Source organism: Idiotropiscis lumnitzeri, chromosome 10 (assembly GCF_059441095.1).
Source record: "Idiotropiscis lumnitzeri isolate Australia: NSW breed Sydney's pygmy pipehorse chromosome 10, RoL_Ilum_1.0, whole genome shotgun sequence".
NCBI lineage: Eukaryota > Metazoa > Chordata > Actinopteri > Syngnathiformes > Syngnathidae > Idiotropiscis > Idiotropiscis lumnitzeri.
Window position 1 is genome coordinate 14,650,798 of NC_142400.1, and position 26,248 is coordinate 14,677,045.

The 26,248-nt window shown below is 39.2% G+C and overlaps 1 protein-coding gene across 4 annotated transcripts in view; it reads left to right on the plus strand.

Moving 5' to 3' along the window:
* grik2 (glutamate receptor, ionotropic, kainate 2) overlaps positions 1-26,248 on the plus strand; it is a 147,328-nt gene that overhangs the window by 70,439 nt on the left and 50,641 nt on the right. For all 4 annotated transcript variants that reach the window (XM_088307889.1, XM_088307892.1, XM_088307891.1 and 1 more), the window contains 4 exons: positions 14,757-14,900; positions 17,189-17,296; positions 18,909-19,022; positions 25,364-25,570. In XM_088307889.1, coding sequence (XP_088164015.1) covers positions 14,757-14,900; positions 17,189-17,296; positions 18,909-19,022; positions 25,364-25,570 — 573 coding nt within the window. The remainder of the gene's footprint in view (positions 1-14,756; positions 14,901-17,188; positions 17,297-18,908; positions 19,023-25,363; positions 25,571-26,248) is intronic.

A 26,248-nucleotide genomic window follows, 5' to 3' on the forward strand; every position in this document is an offset into this window, starting at 1 on the left:
TTGCACGTAATCCATTTCAGAAGGTGGCGCTCATTTTCCAACCACTAAAACAAAGTAGAAAAAGAATGGAAGATGAAAAAGAAAAGTAAGAATTTGAGTATGTAGTTTGAAAATTGAAGGGACCGTCACCCCAGTTAGCGCGCTAGTCTAGCATGTGGCAGCACAACAAAGATTTACTATTTATAGCACCCAAAAGTGCAATAACCAACCAGGAGTCTACCTTTGGCCACAATGCGACGCTGGACTGTAGTGAAGGTAATTTTCAACAAATAAGAAAAACGTTTCCGTAGTTATAAGTAGACGTTTGCTGTCAGCACGATTTAGGAACGGGGATTTTGGGTGCGAGTCCAAGCTCTCATTTCTTCTTTACTATTACTAATGTTAAATACAGTCAATGCATGATGATTTGTGAAAACCTTATTTAAATTCTTCAAACCTCTATTGTAAGTGGAAGTATGTTTATTATTATCTCTTCTTACTCTAAATTCCCTCTCTCTCTCTCTCTCTCTCTTTATTTATATATTTATTTATTTGTCTATATATGTACACACACACACACACACACACACAATTTGTTTTGGTTTATTCTGCAATGCTCATATTTGTAGTTGTACGAAGGAAGCTATGAAGGTTTTATAGGGGATTATTGTCCTTTGCTCATTAAGTGCTTGCTGGGAAAAACTCATCAGATTCACTTAAGTGTTAAGACTATTAGTTCTACTGACAGTGTGTCTAATTCACGGGACAGTGGATTCTGTTACTAAAGCAATACAGCAAAGCTCTGTTTGCAGTCATGTTTGCAGTCCATTCAAGGCTGGCCATTACTGTGCTTGACAGACCAGCAGTCTTTTTAATTAGCAAAACTACGCTTAGAGAATTAACTAGTTGATGTTGCTTTGAGATTAGATACAATGATAATGCTCTGCGTGTCACTTGTTCTTTTTATTAGGTGGGGGGTGCCTCCTTTAGGGCTCATATACTTGAAAGTACAAATGAACTACAACAGTTATCAGATGAACACATCTGTTGCTAATATAGATCATTAATATACTCCATTTTACATTATTATTTAAGATTTCTGCAGCATAGTGAAATGGTGATCAGAGCTGCGACACAGAACCTGTTGGTTAGGCCCTGGGTTCAAATTGTGGCTTTTGCCTTTCTCTGTGGATGTTCTTTTATTCTTGTGTGGGTTGTGCCATGGTGCGCTGGTCTGTCACTGTCAAAAAATTGAATGTGAATGAGTAACTTTAAAGTGCCCGGGGCGGACCAACTTGCGTGACTGGGAACTGGTCAGCAGGGTGTCCCAGTCGCCACCACTGCCACACCCACTGGCAGCCACGACATGTCATCGGTGGGCCCCTGGCCTCGCATTGGTTTTCTGGTGGATGGCCACTCCAATCTGCTCCGGGACAGATCTCAACACAAAAAAAAAAAAAAAAAAAAAAAGAACAAAATTGAAACACACATGCGCGATGACAGGCATGCAACGGGCATATCACTCACTGCCCAAAAGACGCAATAAACCTTCCCTCTTCACGAAGAATGCGGGTGTGCTGGAGCATATTCCAGCTCTCTTCAGGCAGTAGGCATTGTACACCCTGGTCTGGTTGCCAGCCAATCGCAAGGCACACTAAGACAAACAACCATCCGCGCTTCCAATCACACTAGGTCCAATTTAGAGTGTCCACTCAAACCTACTCCCTGTCTCTGAAATGTGGGAGGAAACCGAAGTACCCAGAGAAAACCCACGCAGGCACGTTGAGAACACGCAAACTCCACACAGGAATGCCGGAGCCGGAATCGAACCCACGACCTCTGCGCTGTGACTTGCTAACCAGTCGTCATGGCATTTATTGCAGCAAACATAAAACATGAACAGCCTTTATGCAACTTCACTTGATTTTAGCATGTGACATTATTGAGGAAGTATTCAAATAAAAATGACCTTGAGAGGAAAAAATATAGTTCCTCAAAATATTGCTGCTTGGATTACTCCACTAGCCGTGCCTACGAGCAAGACTAAAAATAATAATAATATTCCCTTTATTAGTCCCACAATGGGGAAATTCGAGATTCGAACCCAGGCCTCCTGGGGAGACTGGGTCCGGAACGCGGCGCCTTAGACCACTCGGCCATCCTGGCAGCCAAAATTCGAGATTCGAACCCAGGCCTCCTGGGGAGACTGGGTCCTGAACGCGGCGCCTTAGACCACTCGGCCATCCTGGCAGCCCATGTATGATGTAATTGTGGTCACGTGCATATACTATACTCGTCACCTTGGTAGTAAACAAGGCACACATTTGCCAGTAGTCCTAATTAGCAGCGACCATGCCCTCCACAGTGTTCATGTTATGTTAGTGCATTACATTAACATGAATCTCACTCACCGATTTGTGGAATGTTAATTTTACCTTGTATTGGGTCTGATGCAGCTTCACACTGAGCATCTTCGGCAGAGTGCAAAGTCCGTGTTACAACAATTAAACGGCAAATGCTCCCACACTTTTGCCATCTTCCTGCGCCGTATACGGAATAGCTTCGATTCCACCAGGAGCACCAGAGGTTGTTGTTTAATGCTCATCCCCCCTCTCCCCTCGGATCGACCTCATGGATGAACTGAAAGACTAACAGCACACTTGGGAAAAGATACGGCCCTCTGGCCACATCCGGCTCGTGCGCCGTCTCTGCAGCCTTTATCAAGTCAAAATATAACATAGAGCATGAGCGCCTTTTATTTTGATGTGCGCACGTGCCAGCAGTGCAAGCAAACGAGAGCAGTGACTTGTCTTCAGTGTTGCCAATTTTTGACTCAAGTCAATTTCTTGTCTAAGGGCCACCAATGTAGTCAGTTTCTTGGAATACACAACATCCTTTAGCGTACCTATTGGGGAGTTGAACACATGAAAATTCATGTCCACCAATTCAATTCATCACTTTTGGCCAATGCTACCCAAGCAGTCGTTTGCCATACACATAAATGTCTGGAAGCTCATGGCCACTATTTTGAGCGCCGTTGTAGAGACCAAAGGTAACTTGCATTAATCATGTGGATACATTTATTTTTAAAATATGTATGCAAATTGTGTTTTACGCATTAATTTGGCTGCCTCTGTTTTATACAGCATTCACTTTGTATCATGTATTTTTCACTGGTTGTCAGTTTAATTCAACACAGTGAGGGACAAACAAGAGCTCCAGTCACTTTCAGTGATCATTTATCAATCGGCTCAGTCACTTTAAAAGCTATACGGCTTGATGACTTTCCTCATCAGTTGAAACATTAAAGAAGCCTGTAAATTAATGAGTTCATCCCTGAGTGGGTCTACGGCTGCAGCACAGACCGAGATGATGGGTCTCTTTGGCCAATCGTAAGTAATAGAGAGACATCCTGGCGAGAGACACCATCAGTATTTTGCTGCAGGAGACAATGTGACGAACTACCCGATTGACATTGCAAAGTCAATTGAGCCTTACGTGAACGGCGAACGTGGCTGCTGAGAAAACACAAACTCTATAAAAGCTGGCTAGGTGCGGTCGGGGTACAGTCGAGGTTAGATAAACAGAACAAAAGGACGGGAGAAGGTCAACTACAAATGTAATGGGACTACGGCAGAGTAAGAGCAGAAATGACATTAAATACATGACTGAAACTCGGAAACAACCATTGAACACAATCTTGTGATTCGTCTGGTTTGCTGGGTTCATCCTGGCACTGAAAATATTGCTACTTTCCTTTTGTTTCATAATAACCACGCCTCAATGCTCTTTCCCAGCCTTTATATATACACATATTCCACATTGTTCATAGTTCAGCTTCATATCCAAACAAACAGCGAGCAATATCATGCAGCCAGATAACTGGGAGGAAGTCTGGTGGGTGTCTAATATGTAACAATCTCTGTAAATCGCCCCAATGAACTCAACAGGAGGGTCAATAAACTGAATTTTTTTTAAGATAGACAACAAAAAAATAGCAAAATATTGTATGAACTTAGTAAATAGGTTCTTCGCAATAATAGCAGCTGTTCAACAAAGGAATACGAAGGCAGGAGCAGAGCGGCCCTATTGTGCACTGACACTAATTTTGCATGAGGTACAGCTTTGGCATGCTTTCTGAATGTTTGACAAACACAAGTTGGAAGTCAATTAAAGGTCTGATTTCCTCCGCAGAGAAGGTGAAAGTCATATCCTACCTGCTTGTAAAGCTACAATTTCATTTATCTCAAATGATTACTTATTATCACAGGGACCTCAAGGCTAATTGTTTTTCTGTCTAGCTCTGCCTGTATTCTGCCTAACTGATGGTGGCAGGAATAAGCAGCTCTATTAGCTCCTTCTGCTTTCGAACCTGTCATTCAAACGGCCTCATCAGTATCGCAGCATGACAAGTCATTCAAATGCATATGATTAAGTCATCACGATACGTACACTCTCCTAAACGTATTGAAACGGTGATGCCAATTATTGTACTTTTGCTGTCGACTGAACATGTTTGGATCTGTCTTCAGAAGAGGAATATGAGACAAGATAATCAATATTTGATCTTTTATTATTAGGTATTTGATGCTTGAGAAGCTAGCATCACGAAATACCACATTTTTAAGTGAGCAAACGTATTGATTGTTTATAGCTGCAATCCTTCGCCTGCATGAACGGCATCAAGCCTCTCACCTACTAACGTCACCAAATATGCATTCTTCTTTCATGATACTTTTCCATGCTTTCTTCACATCCTCTTTCTGTTTTTGTTTTCATCTCCACTGCCCCACACAGAACTTTTTAAAGTCATTTACGTGAAGCATGACAGAAACAAGAGCGTAAACAACAGCTATGTCACTATTTATGTTATTTAAGACAATTTCTTGTGGCTGAAAATATGAAAATTAATCTAGATGAAATTGGATACCCGGAGACCGTAATCAGGCGAATGATGAGAACGGCAGTTCTTTTGACGGTACCGAATCACTAAGATCAGTTCATTAACAGAAATATTTGTTCAGAATATTCATGCAAAGTTTCTCCCTCTCCAATCTTCAATCCGCCTACCCTAAGGAAATTTGTTCAAGAGGATTAGCCTTTCCAATTTGTGAACTGAACCCTACATTATTGTCTCCCCATATCCCCGGCCCTTCTTAAAATGACAACAAAAAAACCTGCATTGTGTGGGACGGGCGAGTCATGTTACCAGACCCCATCATGTCATGTCATTTAAAATAAGAGTAGCATATCACCAGTTGGAATAATCTGTCAGAAAAAGAGAAGAGGTGAGTCCTCTCGAAAGAGACTAATTACAACAAAAGAAAAAAAACAAATGACTTGAAATGAGTTGAAGTCACATTTCCGTGTAGCTGAGAGAAACACAGTTGTAGAAAACACAAAATGAATCTTCAATACTACTTGGTAAATTTTGAAGGCAACTTTATTTACTACTGAGCATGCATGTATACATATGCATATAGTTTTTGGTCTTTCACTTGGAGAGCACTTTTCCACCTATTAAGGCTATTAAGACGTTTCTCACACTCACTTCACTTCACAGCATCAAGAGCAGCTGGGGGAGTTCAGTATCTTGTTCAAGGACACTTTGACATGGTCATGGGGATCAAATTCATGACCTCTGCGTTGGGAGACACACACACACACCCATACGCACACACACACACACACACACATATATATATATATATATATATATATATATTGGAAGAGTAAGATTCAAGTGAGAGCCACTTTCACGACAAAATACAAAGTGACCTTTTCAAATGTTTATTTCTTTATACACAGTAAGAGAAAGAACCCAGCCAATACATTTTCAATGACGGCATTATTTAGCTTAATGCTGGGATGAGCGGTTGGTAGCATGAATGTCCTTGGCTTTCTTGATGTATTTTCATTTTGTTGCAGGCACAGTGAGGCATTCAAGAAGGCCTGTCTCTGTAGATTTCTCTGTTTCCTCTTGCTAGCATTCAAGTGTTGCGTCACACAAGTTTAATCCTTTCATTTGTCTAGGGATCCCATTCTTATTGCCCAAAGTCTGTGTATTGTATTTCTGCTGAAGCCAAAAAGCTGTGTTTTATATTTCCGAGTGTGAGAACACTTTTTTGGGCCCCAGCCAAAAGATGCCCCTGTTAAACGCTTGGCAGTGAAGGTTGTACCGTGAATCTGATTTTTTTTCTGTTTCAAGAGTGAAACAGTGTGCCGTTATTTTTCTCTTTCTGAATTTACTGCTAGGTATATAGCTTTCATTGAACTTTGGATGTGCCATTTTGTATTCTGAAAAAAAAAAAAATAAATATCAAGATGCATTCAATGTTCCCCGAGGAGAATATATACACTGCTAGATACAATTTTTGTAGAATTTACACTATGTCATTAATTTTGAATATCACAGTAAAACACAATTACACACTCATGCAGAAATGGAAATCTGACAAGAACACAACGGTTAGATGTACTTTCCCACATGAACTGTCAAAGAATATAACAATAATCTGACTTCACTTTCGTTCAAACATATTCACAAATAATGCCCATTGTGAGGACAGACTGATAACATCTGGTTGTTTCCTCTTTTGTATAGCTCATCTTGAATCCCATCAGCTCTTGTCTTTTGCGTCCCGATTTCTGTAAAACATCTCAATACAATGCTCATCTCAAGCATGTTGTTAATGGCTTGTCGCTATCCTCAAGCTGTCATCTGTGTTACTCTCTTTGGCAACCAGCAGTCATCTTCAGGTCTCATTTCCCGCCGTCATTTCAGGGACATATACGCTGATGGGATGTGGAAAGAGACATATCGTCATTACAAAGGAAAACCCGGCCATCGTAATGATTCCATTTTACACAGTCAGTTTCCTCGCCTTTTGAGGCACATTACTGTCACACATGGTTGCAGCATAGATGGTGAAAGGTCTTGTCAAGTTCATGGGCCTTATTTTTGACTTCACCTTATATATGAATAAGTAAACCTATGTTGATTTGAAATTTTGTTTGTGCGTCTATGAAGTTTAGTCTGGAGCTAAATGAGAAAAGTGGTTGCTAGGGAACAACAGTTGGTTTCTTTGATAGAAATACCATAAACCCAGCTGCAGTCTCTGTAGCAGAGAGCAACACAAATAAAAGCCTAAAGGCGGTCGTCTGTGCTTCAATCTGACAGTCTGTTCGTTTGTTATCACTGCCAAAAAGACGACCGACTTGTTGTCTTTGCCTCTGAACAAATAATTTCAAATTTCAACTCTTTTGGTGAGATGTTTGGTATCGGTAGGACATTGGTCAATGAGGACTTGAATAGATGTTTTCATATTTTAATAGAGGACAGCTTCTGTAGCACAGACAAAGACCCTTTTTAATTACATGTATGTGCATACCGCAAACATGATTTTCTTGGTTTATTTAAAGTCCATCACCGTGAATACAACATGCTCACATCATTAGTAAAATCTACAGGTTCCCAACCGCTTCGCGAATGCTGTTGTGCAAATGTGCAGTTTGTATTTCCTTTTAGATTCAATTGTCATAATTGTCAAAGCAGTTACGGCATTTAAGGGTAGTTTTGAAACAATTATGCTGTATTAAGATAAGGGAAAATTATTTGGATTAAAAACAGGCTTGATTATTGGCACTTTATAACTGATCTCTGGTAGTTCACATTGTGCAATAATGTTTATGGTAGAGTGGTCCTCCGCCTTATCATATTGTATGTATTTTTACTGTCTTTTGTCTTTTCTGCTAATTTGTTGTTTTGGACGTATTGTGTCATTACAACCACCAAGCATCAACAATAATGGTCAGCTTTTTTTTTTTTATCAGGGATGAACGTAGACTTTTGTTTTTTTTTTTCATTTTTTCTAAAGCACATCAAATGACAACAATAATATAAGGTATTATATAGCAAGTAATATTAATTCAGGGCTAGTATCAACATGAGGTGGATTTTTTCTGAACTGTCATAGCTACAAATTAAGTGTATTAAAATACATATTGCACAATCTTTTTTGGGTCAAACTTAATGTAAGTCATTTTAGAAATCTGCGTCCAAAAAACATTGAGGGACATGTAAAGTCATCCCTGATTAAATGTTGCTGTTGACCATTAACCATTCTTTTGCTCATGCCGGTCTTGAACTGAAAGCTATGTGAACTTGTGAACTTCATCCAGATTTTTTTTTTTAAAAATTTTAAGTTAACATGAAGCCACAGGAATGGCTTGACCTCACACAACACACACCCACACACGCAAAAACATGCACATTTAAAAAACCACAGTGAGTGCAACTAATACATTATCCGAAGGAAACTATTCACTCAGTCATATTTTTAAGCAAACGCGTTAAAAGGCAAGCATCATAATTTCCCCCCATTTTTATCGTGAAGTGTGAGGGTGAAGTGTCTGGCCTTAAACTGTAGAACACTGACGCTGAAATATCATGTGGGATGAGAAGTGAAAACTGCACTTTGGTGGATGATAATGAGATGGGAGTGGGAGGGTATCCACACTGAGGCTGGCTGGTGAAAGCAAATTTTAATCAGAGAGGCTGGTCGCAACAGCAGTGTGGCCCCTGAGGGCTGCGGGCATCACATCACATTATAACCAAGCCCAAATAGAGGCGCCAAAATGGTTGGGCCTGAAATAACAGATAACCCTGCCAAATCACATTATCATCCAACCCGCTGCGGTCTTAATCTGCCTCATCCTCCCGCTCTGATGAAGCTAATGGAGGGAATAAGTGACATGCTCTTTCTTCACTCTCTCGCTGTCACTCTTGTCACTTTCATGGCAGTGTTGCTGGCTTTTTACCTTGCATGTTATTTTAAGATGGGGAACGTTACACGACAATATAAATAGATATATGGAATTATTGCTAGCAGCTATTTAGGTAATACTCCTGCTCATTTTATTTGGTGCTGGCAAAGTTAGTGAGTGCAAGAAAAATGATCCTTAAAGACATGCTCCTTTATGGATTTTAATATTAATTTTTTGTGGTGTTATTAAACTGCACAGATTTCTGAACAATAATGCTGATCATGTAATAGGCAGAATATTAAATGTGTTTTTTATAATTCAGAATTTACTATTTTTCCAAATCATTCAAATAACAATATATTAAGATATGATCCAAGCATTTTTAATGAAAAAGGCCAGCAAGCCCGTTTCACATTAGATTAAAGGAAAATGCTAACGAGGGGTTGGGTGTGACACATAATAATAATGGTTTGGGATCATCTCCCACTTAAAAAAAAGAAGATATAGTGTAATGCACTTTTTGATTGGCGGGCCACAATGGGTTCTTTCACAGAGGGGCCGGACCAGGAGCAGATGAAGGGAGTGTTTTGGTAACCTCGCCTCATTGAAGAAAATAAATACATTTAATTTTAAATGAAAGTGAACAAAAGAATGACAACAATATACATGTCTTTGAAAAACCACAGTATTTAGAAAAAAAAACATGAACCCGTTTAATTCATTTAATTTTTTTCAAGTTTGGCGGGCCCGAATAAAACATTTAACGGGCCGCATGTGACCCCCGGGCCGTAGCTTGCCCACGCCTGGTGTAATGTGTCTAGTGCAAAGCCAAACTGTCTACAGAACATCTCCAAGCCAAAACACTGACATAAACAATGCTATCTAAATTAATTTAGCTTACCACCGTTCGTTAGAATTTATTCAAATATACCCACAAAAGGTCAAGAATCGACACAGCCGACGGTTTATTTTCAATCGCTCTACTGAACAAACAAAATCAAGACATTTGCATATTCATACACTTCTGCTCAATGCACAGACTGGCTAACCTGAACAATCAGCAGCCAACTATAGTCTCAATTTTGACTCTCACATCACCATTCACCATTATACATGTCTGTGAATTAAACATTTTAGTTCAAATACACTTTTAAATACGTTCGAACAATGTTGCAGATACGTTGAAACATAATTGGCTGTCAAAAATGTTTACTCCACATTAGCAGTTCCACTTTTACTACTCATTTTTTACTTTTCATATTGTGTGGCATTTCTAAATGTGTCCAATAAGAACATCTGCTTTTGGCAGCACTTGCATCGTGTTACTACTACTTTTTGGTTGATGTCATCCTTCTTCTATCCAAAATGTGCCCAAACAGCGGAGATTAATTTCCTTTTGGGTACAAGCTGCTTGCATTGTACTGTCAGCACAAGGTTTGTGTTATCCTCCCTGACACAACCATGCCTATTTATTCTACTTTTGCTGGTTTTATGGCAGCGTTTACGTTTTCCGACACCTGGATGCCTGACGCATTAACGTTGGGACGTACTCAGTTGTACCTTATAATAGTTGTTGAATATATGGCTGTTCGATCATGAAAAAAATATTAACCCCGATTTAGTAATAATTGAAATCATGATTATTCAAACTATTTTTTTTTATTTTGGTACAAAACATAAAAAAGTCAACAATATTAAGACAAATCAAATTCTTTGAAACGCTATAATTATGCAAGTTTCTTTTGGATGGAACTTTTATAAAAATATTTTAAAAAAGGTGCAAATATATGAATTTGTGTGTGGTTTGCATATGGCACTAAGATAGGCTAGGCAGGATTTACATGAAGTAATGTCAAACCTAAGAGATTTGAGGTTAGAAGTGCCTGGGGAAATTTCTGTGGACACTAGCGCATTATTTGATCATGACAGTCGCTTTACGACTGAAAAGCTTTGTGAACCAGAGCAAAATTGTTATTTGCACCCCTGCTTATGTTGACACGATATTTATTCTCAGGAATTTGCAGAAAAGATGACAAGAGTGGGGAGTGCTAATTGTCACTCCTTGCACCTCCCTTCACGCCTCACGAGGGCCGGTTTGCAAATAAAGCTCTTCTTTGTTAGACTGAGTGAGGAATAGAACAAAGTCACAGATTTATGATGTTTAATTTGCTGGAAAGAGAAATGACATCCTGTGGATCTCTTGGATAATTATTGTCACGTCTTGAGACACACCAAGCTTGGTTGAGGGACAGAAAGCCAGAAAGAGGGCACTTTTGGGGCAATCTTCCTCTTCGGCATTCACAGAACAATAGAATGTTTTAATTCCTGCCAATATCCAGCATCGTCACACTGCCATTGAAGAGGAACTGACCAACATTAAAACAGGCAACATTCAACAACGTCATCAACTCTATGTGAAGGACAAAAGGTTATCCTGCAAGAGGGAAATGATCACAGATTTGCTCATGTCGAGGCGCACCAAATGCATTTATAAGGAACTGCAAGCAGACAACCACGGGCAGATGATAGAAAGTTGGCCAGGGAGCTGACTGAGGAGAGCGCCTCCCAACCGGAATGTATGCGTCTGTGTGCGGACCCGTGTAGAGGCTGGCGTTAGCGTGAAAATCAGGATACCTCTCTCTCTCTCAAAACGCTTCTTCATCTCTAGTCTTTACACTACTTTTTAGTCTGTTCTTTCGTCGTCTTTCCTGACATCAGAGAATGCGCTCGACACATAATTCATAAACATATCTGTTCTGTAACTTGTGTGCACAGTGCACTGCTGAGAATAGCAAGAATAGCTGATGGCAGTGACTGACCTAGTCATGAGTAAGACCTCAGTCAGATCCCAAAAGACTATCAAACAGGCTCAGCTTTTAATCTCTCCCAGCAGCAGGCAGTGAGGGAGGGAAGTCACTGGGCTGCTTTGTGGAGTGGCTCTAGTGCTAAATTTCTTTCCTAATGTAGACTTTCACATACACGGTCCTCCGATACTCACTTTAGCTTTTTTTTCCAAGTGCAGTCTCATCTCGGAAGGTGTTTATGTTCCGATCAAAAGAGGCAGAGCTGCGTGACAAGAGCTTTCTGCAGGACCAGCAGAGCTTGCTTCCACCTTTCACCTACTTAAAAATCAGCCATGAAATGCCATTATAACACTATGCCTCCATCTTAACACACTTGACTTGGGTACATATGTTGAATTTTAGGTAAAAATAAAAAGTCATAATAATTCTATCTACTGCTGTTTTCTTTTTTATTTCTTGTATTGTGATCATTGTCCTGCTTGTCCTTGGCAAGGTGATATAAGTCTAAGTAGTTTATATGATAGATCTTAGATTCTATGATCACAAGAGATTTACATTTTTTTACAAAATTACTTTTAGACGCATTTGAATTGGATAAACGACTGTGAATTTTAATGGGAGGCGCACTGAACTGCTTTCACCATAATCATAATATATTTTTATGTTTTGATCTCCACCAAATTCAAAGGTCAACCAGATTGTTTTGAACAATGAATTGATTGTTGTGCTGAGTGCCATCCATTACATTTGGGTATAAATCAGAATAAAAATGTGGCACGAGAAATTTCTTTTAACTCACTGGAACAAAGCAATTTACTAATATTGTGTCAGGCAAAAGCTCTTCCAATGACAGCAGAATTAATGCTTTTCAGCCAAGCGCCAGAAGACAATAGACAATATCCTTTTTTCGGTCCCTAAATTTTAATGTGAGACTGTAATTTGCATAATTCCAGCGAGAGTCATGAACCGTTTGATCCATCTGAATGCACTGCAGTAAAAAACATCAAGCTTCTGGATTGCTTTTATTTACTTGAATTATATAAGTCATACATGTAGTCGACAAAAAGGGATAGCAATGTTTTTATCAGTTGACATAAGGGAAAAGCAGCTTTAAAAGCATTTAGTTTTAATTTAATTCAGGAGTGACATAATTGGTTTTAATGAGATGTTTATAGAGTGAAGTGTCGGTGTTGCTAAATCATTACCGAGACTGCCTGACGGGTTCCTGTGATGCTCGCACTGGGGACAAGCAGTGAGGCGTGCTGTCTTACTGCCAGAACTCCTCCAGCAGGACTCAATTTCACTTTCACACCATTTTTGACACTGCTGAATACATTTGGACGACTGCTATAATAAAGAGCATATTCAATTCATGAAATTAGTGCTGTGTGATATGATGATGTACCGAACGCTATATTGACAAAAGCGTTCTATGTAAACCACAAGTTCAAAGTTCAAGTCACAAATCTTAAAATTAACATATTCAGTTCATAGTTTATGGTTGATTTTTTTTTAAACTAAATGTATCGTTCCTAAATAAACTATTTCATCTTTCTTTTTTTTCTCCCCCAATGTATTTTTATAATCTGGCAAGGCACAGCTATCACCCTACAATATAAGAAAAAATAAATAAACAGGACTGTTTCTGAATGTTCAAACAGACATAATCTGTTATAGGAACCAAGTTGAGGTAGGAGTCCGTCTGTCTTTTATCCATGTTATCTGTGTTCCTTCCAGCTGTCGCTGCATTGCCATGCTTTAAAGCAACTTTGTTGTTTCAGGTTCGCTCTTGTAATTGAAGTCCGTATTTGCTTTTTGAGGCCTCAACACACCAATAAAATGGCCGGCGGAAAGTTGGTACATGGCGTCTGTTTGGTGTAGCCTGCAAAGTCGTAAAGTCTTGAGCAATTGTTGCGGCGTTTGGGGGGGGGGGTATCGGACGATTGAACATGTATAATTGGGTTGGCCATTTTCACATCAACTCTATGGACAGAAGAGCGCAAAGACGAAGTACTCACTCTCATTCACGAAAGACCGTCGTTATTGGACATCACCGTCAAAGGCTACGCACTGACCATTTCTCACGCATGCGCAGAAGGTCCGGAGTAGTTGGCGTCTCCGTCGGCTTTTGCAGTGTGTTCTGACATTTTCCGGTCTGACGTGTCGACTTTTAGGCCGACGCGACAGTTGGCCACGATGGCCGACGTCCGATTGGTGTGTAGAGGCCTTAACACCAAGCGGGCAAAGCTTACACAATGTCCAATTTGTTTCCTCCTGAATGGGGACCTCTTCATAAAAATCTTGATTATCATTATAGGAGGATAACTTATCATTTGCAGAGAAGGAGGAGTGGGGCGGGCCATGGCGTTGTGCGTCATTGCACTTTTTTATTTTGTTTTGTCCGCTTAATTAAGGTTAATTTACAGTGTGTTTAGCCTGATTTTCTCTTTTCAAAAACCGTTCAGGCCACTGAATGAGCTTGTTCGCAGAAAAATTCAAAGAAGCAAAAATTGACTACATTCAGTTCATGGTTGCCCAAAATATGAACAAGTACTTTTTTTTAACATATCGCTGGTCCTCCCTTTTGCTGCCCTGATCTTTTGGGTTAGGAGTGCGGTTAATCAGAATTTTTCACCATGAAACACATTTGTGGGGTCACACGCTGATGTTCGTCGAGGAGGTCTGGCGTGTCAGTTTCCGCTCTACTTCCTCTCTTGTGTTGAGGTCAAGACTGTGCAACCCAGTCAAGCTTATCCATGCCAAAGTTCTTATCCATGTTATTGTGGACTTTGCTGTATGAACTCCTGTACAAATATATTGAAATCAATGGCTGCCACAAATTAAGAGCTGGTCCAAAGGCAGCTGGATCAATGTGTCCGCTTGCTTATCTTTCTTGGAATGCTGGTCTGCTTATAAACCAATAGATGTTTCTCATTGTTACTACAACAACATCATCATCATCAACTTATATTCTGATCAATTATAGAAAAGGCAAAAATATATATATACACATCTGTCTGTGTAACCTCAAAGGTAAAACAATTCTTAAGTGACATTGGGCTATTTATGGATTTTTTTTCCAGATTTCAAAACCATTTATCCAATAGAGATTATTCATTATCTCAATTTTTCGACTGGTTTTAGCTGCCAGGTTGTGTGTATTTCATGCTAATGATAGTGTTTTCCCTCCCCTCTCTCCTCTTGCAGACGGATGCTGCTCTAATGTACGATGCTGTGCACGTGGTGGCCGTGGCTGTGCAGCAGTCTCAGCAGATCACTGTCAGCTCATTACAGTGTAACCGACATAAGCCTTGGCGCTTTGGGAACCGCTTCATGGCTCTCATCAAAGAGGTAGATGTTTCTTTATCTGCTTCCTGTTCTCCCGTACATGCTTTTAGGAAAGCAGGTGGAGACTGAATTTAAATGAGGTTTAGGCATAATGTAATCTAAGAAAACAATGAATGAATGGCATTTTCAGTCAGTGTATCCCATCTGCACGGAATGAGAAAATTATTTTGAGCTTGTTCTCGCGAGTAGAAATCAGAAAACCAAAACAAAATAATGAAAATGGTCGTAACTGACCAGCGTTAGTTGCACAATGATAAGCCTTTAATTTTCTGTGGAAGGCTATAATTATGCAATTTGCCAGCTGTTAGCCGTTCTTTTTTCCTTCAATTAAAATATAAAGTTTTGAACACACTATTTGAGAACACCAACATGTTTTTTTCCCTCCTTTTAAATGCCTTCACTTTTTCTTCAGCTTTATAGTTATGGATTCTGTTATTTTAGAGCAGGCGTGGGCAAACTACGGCCCAGGGCCACATGCGGCCCGTTAAATGTTTTAATCTGGACCGCCGAACTTAAAAAAAAAAAAAAATCAAATGAATAAACCTTGTTAATATTTTATTTTCTAAATTTTGTGGCGTGTCAAAGACAGCTATTTTGCTGTAATGCTTTTGTTCATTTTCATTTAAAATTAAATTATTTTTTTCTCTCCGATGAGGTGAGTTTACCAAAACACTCCATCCATCTACTCCTGGTCCAGCCCTTCTGTCACATTTTAGAACCCATTGTGGCCCGCCAATCAAAAACAATTGCCCAGTTTTATGCACGAATGCTGTAGATCACAATGTGCATCAGGCCCATTTATTTAGATAGGGAGCATTTTGACGCTCTCATCTTGTCAATGAACAGAAGGCTGGCGAGGCGAAAGCAATATGACAGGAAGAGTGAGTAGTGGGTGCAATTCTGTTAAAATGTTGCAATTATGTTCATCTCACACACATACACACACATACCTGTTGCCAGATGTGAACATGTGTTCTGCTTAACAGACAAGCACTTAAAAGTGACTCGAATTCCATCCAGCCTTGAACACTTTTTTTAACCTTTATTCACCCAGGTAAAGCCAGTTTCTCACTGAGTGTCAAAGGTGTGCGCATGTAGTGGATGTTGTTTGTCAGGGTTCGTTCAATGTTGTAAAGACGTTCGCCAGACATTTTTCGTGTTGCCGTGACATTTAGAACAAGTTCAAGAACAACTGTTTGTGACCATTAAAACTGTTGGTGAACATCTTTGCCACAGTTTGCAGCCTTAAATAAACCCTGAAGATAAAACAACATTCACTCTATGCGCAAACACAAACACACGCACACACATCAAATTCGGGTTTGATTTTCTGCAATCCCTGGCAAGTGTTATGCATGTCACATGAATAACATACTGTGCCTTAATGTTCAGCACCAACTTGTAGGCTCAGCAATAACAATTTAACAATTTCATTTTTAATCATAAATATTTGACAGTTTACAGTTTGTCACAGACTTTCACATTGTCTACATTTATAACGTATAGTCACCGCTATCTTCAAGCCAATTTAAGACATTATAAAGGTGGCCAGCACAATATTTAAGTTAAACCTGCCTACCTTCCAAACGCAGCCTATGTTCTAAAGCAATCAGCAGCTCGAACTTGACATGTTTCCATCTGGGCTGGCTGGCGTACTGAGGGAATGCGTCTCCAGGTGGAGCGGCTGGTATTTTTCATTGGTTGATTTTATTGAAGATACATATGTACCAAAATATAAAAAAATAAATTAAAGGAATAAGATCATCAATATGTCATCAATATGGAGAACGTGTCCAGCTGTTTATCTTGGATACAGAAGACAAGGACTTGGTGCATTTTTGGATGAGGACAACTTCAGCACGTTGTTAAAAGCTAAAATAAAGTACCACCGAACTCCCGCTGCCATTTTAAAAACACGCTGGCGCGACTGAGCAGCCAGCGCGACTGCTCGGTTGCTCGGTTTTGTTTGCGCCCAATGATACGGTGCGTTCTATCTATGTGTCAAATACAGAAATAGCACCCTCAACTGGTACTGTGCCCTTTGATACGGCGCGTCTTTTGGCCGTAGTCTCCAACTTCCTTGTTTGTTGTGTCTAAAGATATGTACTTTCCTCCTCTGCAAATGTCAAGCTCCTACCCCACCCTTGGTAAGAATGACATAATGGGCATCCATCTGTCAGAGACTGTCTCTGTTTTGCCACTGACACACAGAATATTTCACCAACACACAAAAGCTTGATGTCATATCATATGTACTGTCTTTCTTTGTTACATTTTTTTTTTATCTTTAGGCTCACTGGGATGGCCTGACTGGGAGAATAACTTTCAACCGGACCAATGGCTTGAGGACAGACTTCGACCTTGATGTGATCAGTCTGAAGGAGGAGGGGCTAGAGAAGGTTATGACCTTCTAGTTTGTGTGCACATTCAGAAATTAGATGGGTAAATAATCAGTAAGCAGAGCTTTGTGTTAATGCACAAGACTTCAGGTCAAAATCACCTGTAAATCAAAATAGGTGCAGCTATCCAGGAATTAACATTAACAACACAAACACAAACAATACATTGGCAAGTCTAAAGTTAAGTCTCATTCATTTTGGGAATATTTTTAAGAAAATTCAAATATACAAGAATCAATAACTTTCTACATAAATGTGAAGATTATGTATTCTTTAATTGTATATATATATATATATATATATATATATATATATATATTGGGCTGTTTTGATGACAATAATAATATACTCAAATGAAATTAAAAAAACACTTCAGCATCCACACTGCAGCAGTGCTCGACCTCTGGTCTGCGTGTGCATGCGCCTCTATGAATAATTTAGTCCATTAATAAAAACCCCTTCAGAAGCCCTCCAGCCTCATGAAGCCTGAATTAAAGAGTTGATTTGCAATTACAGAGCCTATCTCGAGTCAGTCAAATAAGAAGAACCCTGAGGGGACTTTGACGGATATGGGTTGGAGTGTTTGTGCTCCTTCGTCATGATACGATGGGCAGGTTGGTTGGACTGGACAAAGGGTTAGTGATGGGAGGATTTTCCATTTTTTAGAAAGGATATAAGAGGCCTTAAGATATGGTTACGAGCTACACCATTCTTTTTTTTATCTTTTTATCTAAATCATCCTCACAGTTTTCCTTGAACAACCGCCCAAAAGACCATGAGGCCAATATAATTCTTAATGTTGCTTCCTGCGAGACACCATAAGACGGTGTGACAGACTGTCAACTGCCTCCTCAGGCTTCAACACATTTTCTAATTCACTTCATGTATCCAAGAAAGAAAGGGAAGGAAATTACATTAAAATCAAATATGGCATATCAAACTGGCTGTCAAACTACTCCCTGTTCAGCCCTAAGTACACCTCAAAGAGATTTTAATGGAGCTATAGTTCACGGGCGAGCCTCAACTCCCAGAGATTTTACCTTGGCATTAGGATCGGATAGACTCATGGGCAGCGCAAAGTCAGTGCAGTGTGATGGCACCTTAAATGTCATTGAAGTGAGAAAAAAAATATTTATCTATTTAAAATGTATTTATTTAACACTTAAAAACACTAACTTATGTACTTGAATTTCAGAATTCTGCATTATACCTATCTGTGTAATGAGAGCAACACGAAAGGCAAGCGGATTACTTATTTGTGTGCTCTTCGTCGCCCCCTACAGTTGTGAAGAGGAATATGTCCCGTGATAAATAAAAAATGTTTTATGTTGTTTTATTTTTTTTAATGCACACTAGCAATGTTGTGAGTAGTCAGTGTACATTGACATATCCAAAATATGTATTTTATGTCAAGATATTAATTGTTTGTTGTCTAACTGCTCATACTAATGTTACAAGTACGATGTATTTTTTTTTTTACTGAACACACAAATGCTAAATTATTTGGATTACCATTGTTTTTGTGTGTTTGGAGGGGTTTTTTTTGGTCGAAGATTTCACACGACCAAACTCAGAAGTAATTAATGAATGAATGAATTTTCTTCATGTTTAGATTGGCACATGGGACCCTCCAAGTGGCCTTAACATGACGGACAACCAGAGAGGGAAGACAACTAACGTATCAGATTCCTTATCCAACCGATCCCTCGTCATCTCAACTATACTGGTATTTAATCTTGTGCTTTTTCTCAGTTAGCCAATGTGCTGGCCCCTCCATCAACGATTTATAAAAGACCACCCACAGAGAGCAAGCAGTTTTCCAATCAGCTGAACTATTTGGTATTTTTATTTGTAATAATATTAAGTGGGCATTGCTTTAAATTTTTATCAATATTTGCTGTTCCATGTTCACCACTAATCGTCAAGTTATTTTAAATTTGTACAGCTGGCTCTCTTGAACATTATTCGTTCATCCACAGAAGACTTTATCAGGATTTTACTCAATGATGAAGCAACCGTTTCCTTTTGCCACTTTTTAGCTTAGGATTCAGTAGTTTGACCATTTATCAAGAAGTTGCTTTTCTTACATTATAGCAATGAGGTACATTGAATGCATTTGCATATGAATTATATTTTGTATTCTGAGAACAATCTACAAAAATATCACAAGAGGATGTTCTTACAAATGATTGTAAATTGTAACAGAAGCATAAAATACTTTTTTTTTTTTATTTCTATAACTGCCTTAGAAAAAACACACACTGAAAAGAGTTAAAGCTTGTAAAATAATTCCCAAAAAGGAATGTAAAGGTTTGGCCAGGTCAGTGGGACGGTGATAATTTGTGATTAGTTTGGAGAGTTGAGTGGGTGATGAGAAGGAGGAAGAAGAGCTTGGTGTAGTATTGTGAGAAGAAGACTTGGACAAAGCATTGGTTTTCGGTGACAATAACTTTTCATTTTTATGAAGAGAATATTGATGAACGACCATTTGTCTTCATTTTGTCATCTTAGCAGACGCTGCAGTCTGAGAGAGCATTTGGGGACTTCACTCATGGCTAACAAAAGGATTTAGGCTGTTTGTCAGCGCGCAATAGCGGATGCCTTTCAGATGGGCGCTCAAAGCACTTTTTTAAATATATTTGAGTATAGACTTGTACATTTTGCAAGTGATGGTGCGAGTGGTCTATTTTTGTTTTGTGTAAAATACATCCAGAAGCTTGAGGAAATGCTGCGCCGACCAACCACCTGCTAATTTCAGTGAGGTTCATTGTGGTTGATAATGAAACGTGATCAGCAATTCATCAACTTGAAGCTAAAATCATTTTTGTGCAGTGGTGAAATCGATGCGTCAACCACTTGGACCAAACCTTAGTCGTTTCCTTTCCGTTTATTCATTAATCATCATCAATCATTTACCCATTCGGCTTTCCTCCTCATCCATATCGTCTGACACTGGGGACAGAGCAGGATTTTGGAAAAGAAAAAAACAATTAGCCAACTGAATGTTCTTACTTAAACACAATTGGGACTCTATTAATGTAATATCATGTCATATATCAATTTTGAAAACATGGACAAAATAACCTTCAAAATTCATCTGTCACTCTCAAAATTTTTGGTGCTCCTCGTACTGGCTTGTGCTAGGGCACTGATTGGTGTCTAAGGTGGCAGTCTGTGTCAAAACAGTAGAATTAAAAACATCTAGCTATAACAGTACCAAAAAACATTGATATTGCAACACAATGTTCACAGTCCAGATAGATATATGTACTGTATGCACGTTTTTTCCTGTTAATTTATGGTACTTAGTTTGTATTTGCTTGCTGTCATTATGATTTTGGTCAATTGCAAAGTATTTTTTTTTCAACAAGGAAGCATATCCCTATTCAAAGAAAGCCCACTGTTTAACCAAGATATATATATATTAAAAGTCTCTCAGCGGAGTAATCTGGTCATAAAAACAAGAAGTATGATACGCTGGAGTCATTCGAGTCTGACAATGTGCATAATGTGCGAATGAAATCTAGCAGAATGTAGCGTGTAATTATTGGCAAATCAAAACATAAAGACCTTCAGCCATGGCAAACTTCATCCAAAGATGTCATTGTTTTATGTTTTTTTCCACATGAAAAATCTCCCACTGCTTTATTTAAGCTGCCTTTTACTTGGAGAGCAGTTTTTGGGGATGCGGCTGTCCAATTTCAGAGAGATGATGCACAGCACTCCCAAATTGCCAGTTGACTGCCTCAGTACAATAAAAATTCAGATTAATTGGTAGTTAAGTCTCAAATTCAGACAGTGGGAATTGAATGCATAGTTAATGGCTATGGCTTGTTTATGGCTCGAAACATTCAATCATCCTTTTTAGGAAGAAACGTTGGGCGGCACGACTGATTAGCACGTCTGCCTCATAGTTCAGAGGTACAGGGTTCGATCCTGCGCGCCGGAGTTTGCATGGCTATTTAACGTTGTTCCTGTATATAAACTACAGATGACATGGATTGGGAATCCAGTGTTTAAATTGTGTTTTTATCAAAGCCATTTGTAGCTTTTTGTTATTTGTGAGGCAAGTGTAAAAATCGCAACATCAAGTCAGTTGAGGGTTGTCACTATAATGGGCCTTCTTTCCTCTCTGGCATGCTGTGAAGTGATTGGATTGCCATTATTAACAACTTTGTGGAAGTAATTGCCATATCAGGATCAAGTCATGGGGAGGTGTTTGATGGGTTGTGAACACCGAGGAAAGCAGGGAGGGCTGACAATAATTGGGTTTGTTACGTTTGATTGATGCATACTTTCATGCAGCTTCTCCTCATGTTCACGGGGATTATGTACTATAAAACATGATGTAATTACTGTTAAGATCTTGGCCCAGCAACATTTTATGTACTTTAGAAATCACTACTGTAGTGTGGTGAAACCTTATGTAATCAAGAAACAACAACATGCAGCTTCCATTTACACAAAAACAAACGCGGTGTCGTCAATACTGTTGTCAGCCACTTCATTACACACGGTATAGTGCCACCTTAAACTACGGGTTTGTTGTAACTCAATGTAATTGTACATCAAATTCATTTTCCCAATTTAAATGGGTTAAAATATCTTTACTCTGTTCGGGCCAAAATCAAATAAAAAAACAAAACACCATAATTGTGGGCATGTGTTTTTAATATAGAAAAATAGCGTAGTTTTGTATAAAACCAAAAGCAAATATAAAAAAAACAATGTTCATGTCATGAAATCAATGAAATAGGCAACTTTATTATATTAAGAGTAATTACTGATCAAAAACAATTCAAGGAATTAGAAGTCAAACATCTGCAAATATTTACTCACTGTAATGCCACCAACTGTCAAGTATGTGCATTGCTTTTACACAAAGTTTTAAGAAAAGCTTTGTAATTAAATTGTGATAGTTTGATATGAATGCGGAATTATTCACTGCCTTACTGCAGCCACCTTTTGTGACAGAAACTTTAAAGCTTTGCCATTACATCTTCCCATCACCTTGTGTACCTAGATAGAGTTATGTTATTCAGTAAATACACTAAAAAATGAGTTTTCGTACATGTACCCTTGGAGTTCAACGATTTTTCTGGTCGATAACTGACCAAATGACCAACTGAAGCAAGCCCAGACGACGCCACTGTCCCTACAGACTTGGAGAATAAGCATTAGGCTTGTGGACTACAGAACCTCGATTTCTCACAACCGCAGTAAATCGTTGACTGGTTTCAATATATGTCATTTCTCAACCTTGTTTTGTAGTTTTTGCACAGAGCTTTGTCAAAACTGATTATTTTGTGTCATATGATTTGATCAAAACTAAAGGGGAACTTTAGCATCTCGAATTAGTGCATGTAAATGCAATGGTCAATGAAAGTGGTAGATTTCTGTCATGCATGTCACTGCTTCCTAATCTCTTAAAAATAGCAATTACTAATTTGCAGTTCGTCGTTTATCCCATTTTTTTTGACTCAGTGATCTATGGATACTTCCTGCCTTACATCTAGTAGTGAGTTGTCACCATTAGCAGTTAACTCTCACCTCAACAATATTAATTGGGAACTTTCTCTGCATCATCTTGCCAAGTTTACGACCCTGCTTTCTCCGGCGTCAAATCCACAAGAAGGCTTACCTGCTTGTCAGACCTCTACTTTCTATTCTACTCTTCTTTAATCAACTCTACTGGAATCTTCCATACACATACACTGTACTGACTTTGAAATCTTCTTCCAACTTCCACGTGAGCTGTTGACCTCCTTCTTCTTCACTTCATTTTCTTAAGTCTAACAAGACCGCATCAGTCACTGAATGTCTGTCACCACTGGGTAATTTCAACACAATACAATATGTAAATGGCCTTAATGACACATTGGCTCACCTCTCCCCGACCAGCATTACTCCCTTGCCTCTAGAGTAGCCCAACCTCGTTATCTTTAATCATCAAACTATAACTATAAACTATAACTCTTTTCACTATTCACCTTGCCCATCCCTGACTGTGTATTAAATGCCCAATGACCTTCAGGACACGCCCTAACAATTAATACAGCCCTAAGCACCGTTCTAGCAAGTCGCATATCATTTAAACTTTAAGACACTGCAGCTCCAAGATCAGTTGTGACGGACTGGAGTGCACAACGCGACATATGCCTTTGTCCTAACTCCCTTGCCTTTTGAACGTCTTTCTTCTTGTTGACCTCAAAGTTATGATTCATGAAGACCTCTTGATGGAAACTAGAATTAGAAGATCTCCCTTTACTCCTCACATGCAGGCCAACAATGATGCCATTTACAACCACAAAATACATTACTCCCTCTTCTTTAAGTGACCAGCAATGCAGTCCAAGGGCCCTCTTCTAAACATCAACCTCTTACTTTGCCCAATTGACCTTGGTCACTCTTCAACAGACCCTGACTTCTGCACCACATTCCTGGTCTCCTTCCAAATCAAAGTAAGCTCCTCCCACTAAAAGTTTCTGAAAGCCCCACCTCCCAACCCATAAAATCTGGTCATAGTCTGTCTCGCCCATTGACCTCAGAGCTGTCTTCCTTCATCCTGGTAGATGCACCAAGTTCATCACTTAGGGCCAAGACCATCACCCAATCTCTGGACTCCTATCTATTGCCTTGGTTAAATCATACAAATTGAAACTGTCTTCTGCAAAACTATTGTCTTTATCATCAACTACTCCCTAGAATCTGGCATTTTTACCTTCAAATTTTAAAACGCCCACTCAAATCTATGCTCAAAAGCTTGGTGTAAACCCAAGTATCCAATTTCCAACTTTACTTTCCTCATCAAGATCCTGGAAAGAGCAGTTGCCCGAACAACTTGGCCACCAAAGATCTCTCCCAACCCTTTTATCTGGTATTTGACCCCACCACAGCATGGATATCCAACAAACAGTTTGTCCCAATGCATCGTTCCACTTCAACTCCTATTCCAGTCAGTCAAGACATACCACAAGGCTCTGGACTTGGACCTTTCTTTCCACTAGGTGCAGTACATGGTTTTCCTTTGTCAGATTATTCTCTCTTCCACTCTTTTATTTTTTTAAACCCAGCTCTCCATCAGTACAACCTTGATGACATTGAACTTGTTGAAAATTAACTCAGACAAGATGGAGCTCCAAGTTGTGGCCCTAGAAGCGCCACTCAGGAAGGTCTGAGAACTATCCATTAACATCAACGACTACTCCATCCTCACTTGTCCTGAGGTGTGCAACCTTGTGATTATGCTGGCCTTTGAAATGTTATTCCAACCCCACATTGATTTCATTATCAAGTCAGCTTTGTTCCACCCTAAAATTCAGACTCCACCTATCACTCACTGAGTCTGTTCCCAACGCCCTCATCAATGGCCTAATCACTTATCATATGGACCACTGACTTACAAATCTCTGACCTTCTTCAAACGTATACTCCTGCCCGGACGCATTACTCATCTGACGCTTGACTGCTCTGCATCCTAAATACCAAACTCTAATGCTGCATCCCCAACTTTTGGAACTCTCTCTATAGAAGTCAGTGATGCTGTTCACTTGGGCCTTTTCAAAAAATCCTCAAGCATCATTGTTCACCGAAGTATAATTTAGAAACATGGATAAAGTCACACAGACTCAAACGCATGCGCACTGTTTTATAGCCTATATGTTTTACTTAATTATTCGCATCACTGGGTCCCTTCATATCATTATTAAATGTTGTTTTTGTCAGTAGTAGTAGTCGTAGTAGTAGTAATTGAAGTTTGCGGTCTTATCATATATTGCAAACTTATAGGTGACTTCTGATGGATCTAATAAAATAAAATAAAATTTAAAAAAACAAAAAAAACCCATCTTGCTACAGATAAAATAAAGACTATTCATAAGGGAAAATCTGATATGACGTGGAAAAACTTTTCAACCACACACAATAAAGTAGGCTTACACAATCATTACACAATGAATCAGCTTTGTGTTCTTTTAAACATCACACAATACACACCCTCCAATTGCTGCAATTTGGTGTAAGATGCCAAGCAATATACAAACTTGTCCCTTCTCCCATATTTCACAGGAGGAGCCATATGTGATGTTCAAGAAGTCTGACAAGCCTCTGTATGGGAATGACCGCTTTGAGGGCTACTGCATCGACCTGCTGAGAGAGCTCGCCAACATCTTGGGCTTTACTTATGAAATCCGCTTAGTAGAAGATGGGAAATATGGTTCCCAGGAAGAAAACACAGGCCAGTGGAATGGCATGGTTAAGGAATTAATGGACCATGTACGTCTTATGCATTTTTCAAGTGCCAGCAACCTGTTAAGTTGTTAGTAATACAATGTTATTGAAAAACCAAATTGAAAAAATTGTTTTGAATGCAGTGTTGCAAAGTGGAGAATCTCCATGAGAAGTTTAGCAGAGGAATTTTCAGAATGATTCAAAGTTGGACAATCTCTAACAAAAATATGTCATAAAAGTGTTCATGGTTAAGTCAGGCCGAGCAGTGACAGTCCCATGTGCTCAGTCGCTGATGTGCACTACTCTACTCGCCTACAAAGTACATTAACATAATTGTTGTAAAGATAGTAAAGATACTTCTTTACTTATTCATTCATTGAGAATGCCGATATTGGCAAAACAGGTCCAAAGAAGTCAGATTTGAATTGATCTGCTCTGAGAATCCGCAAAAGCATTCTGAGATGCATGGAGACGGAGAAAAGGAAATTAAAGGTAACTGGTGGCTACTTTTTGAAGTAGAGTGTAAACAGCTGCAAGGAGCTCATAGATCCTGTCGTGAGTTGTTTCCCCTGCAGACCCTATTAAAACATGTACACAAACTGCTCGCAGTTACCAGTAATTGCTCCCAAAAACATCCCAGTTAGGATAAACTGAATAGATAGAAAAATAGCAGCCACTGCTCAGTCAATATCTGACCCATTAGAAGTAACACCCAATAGGTGT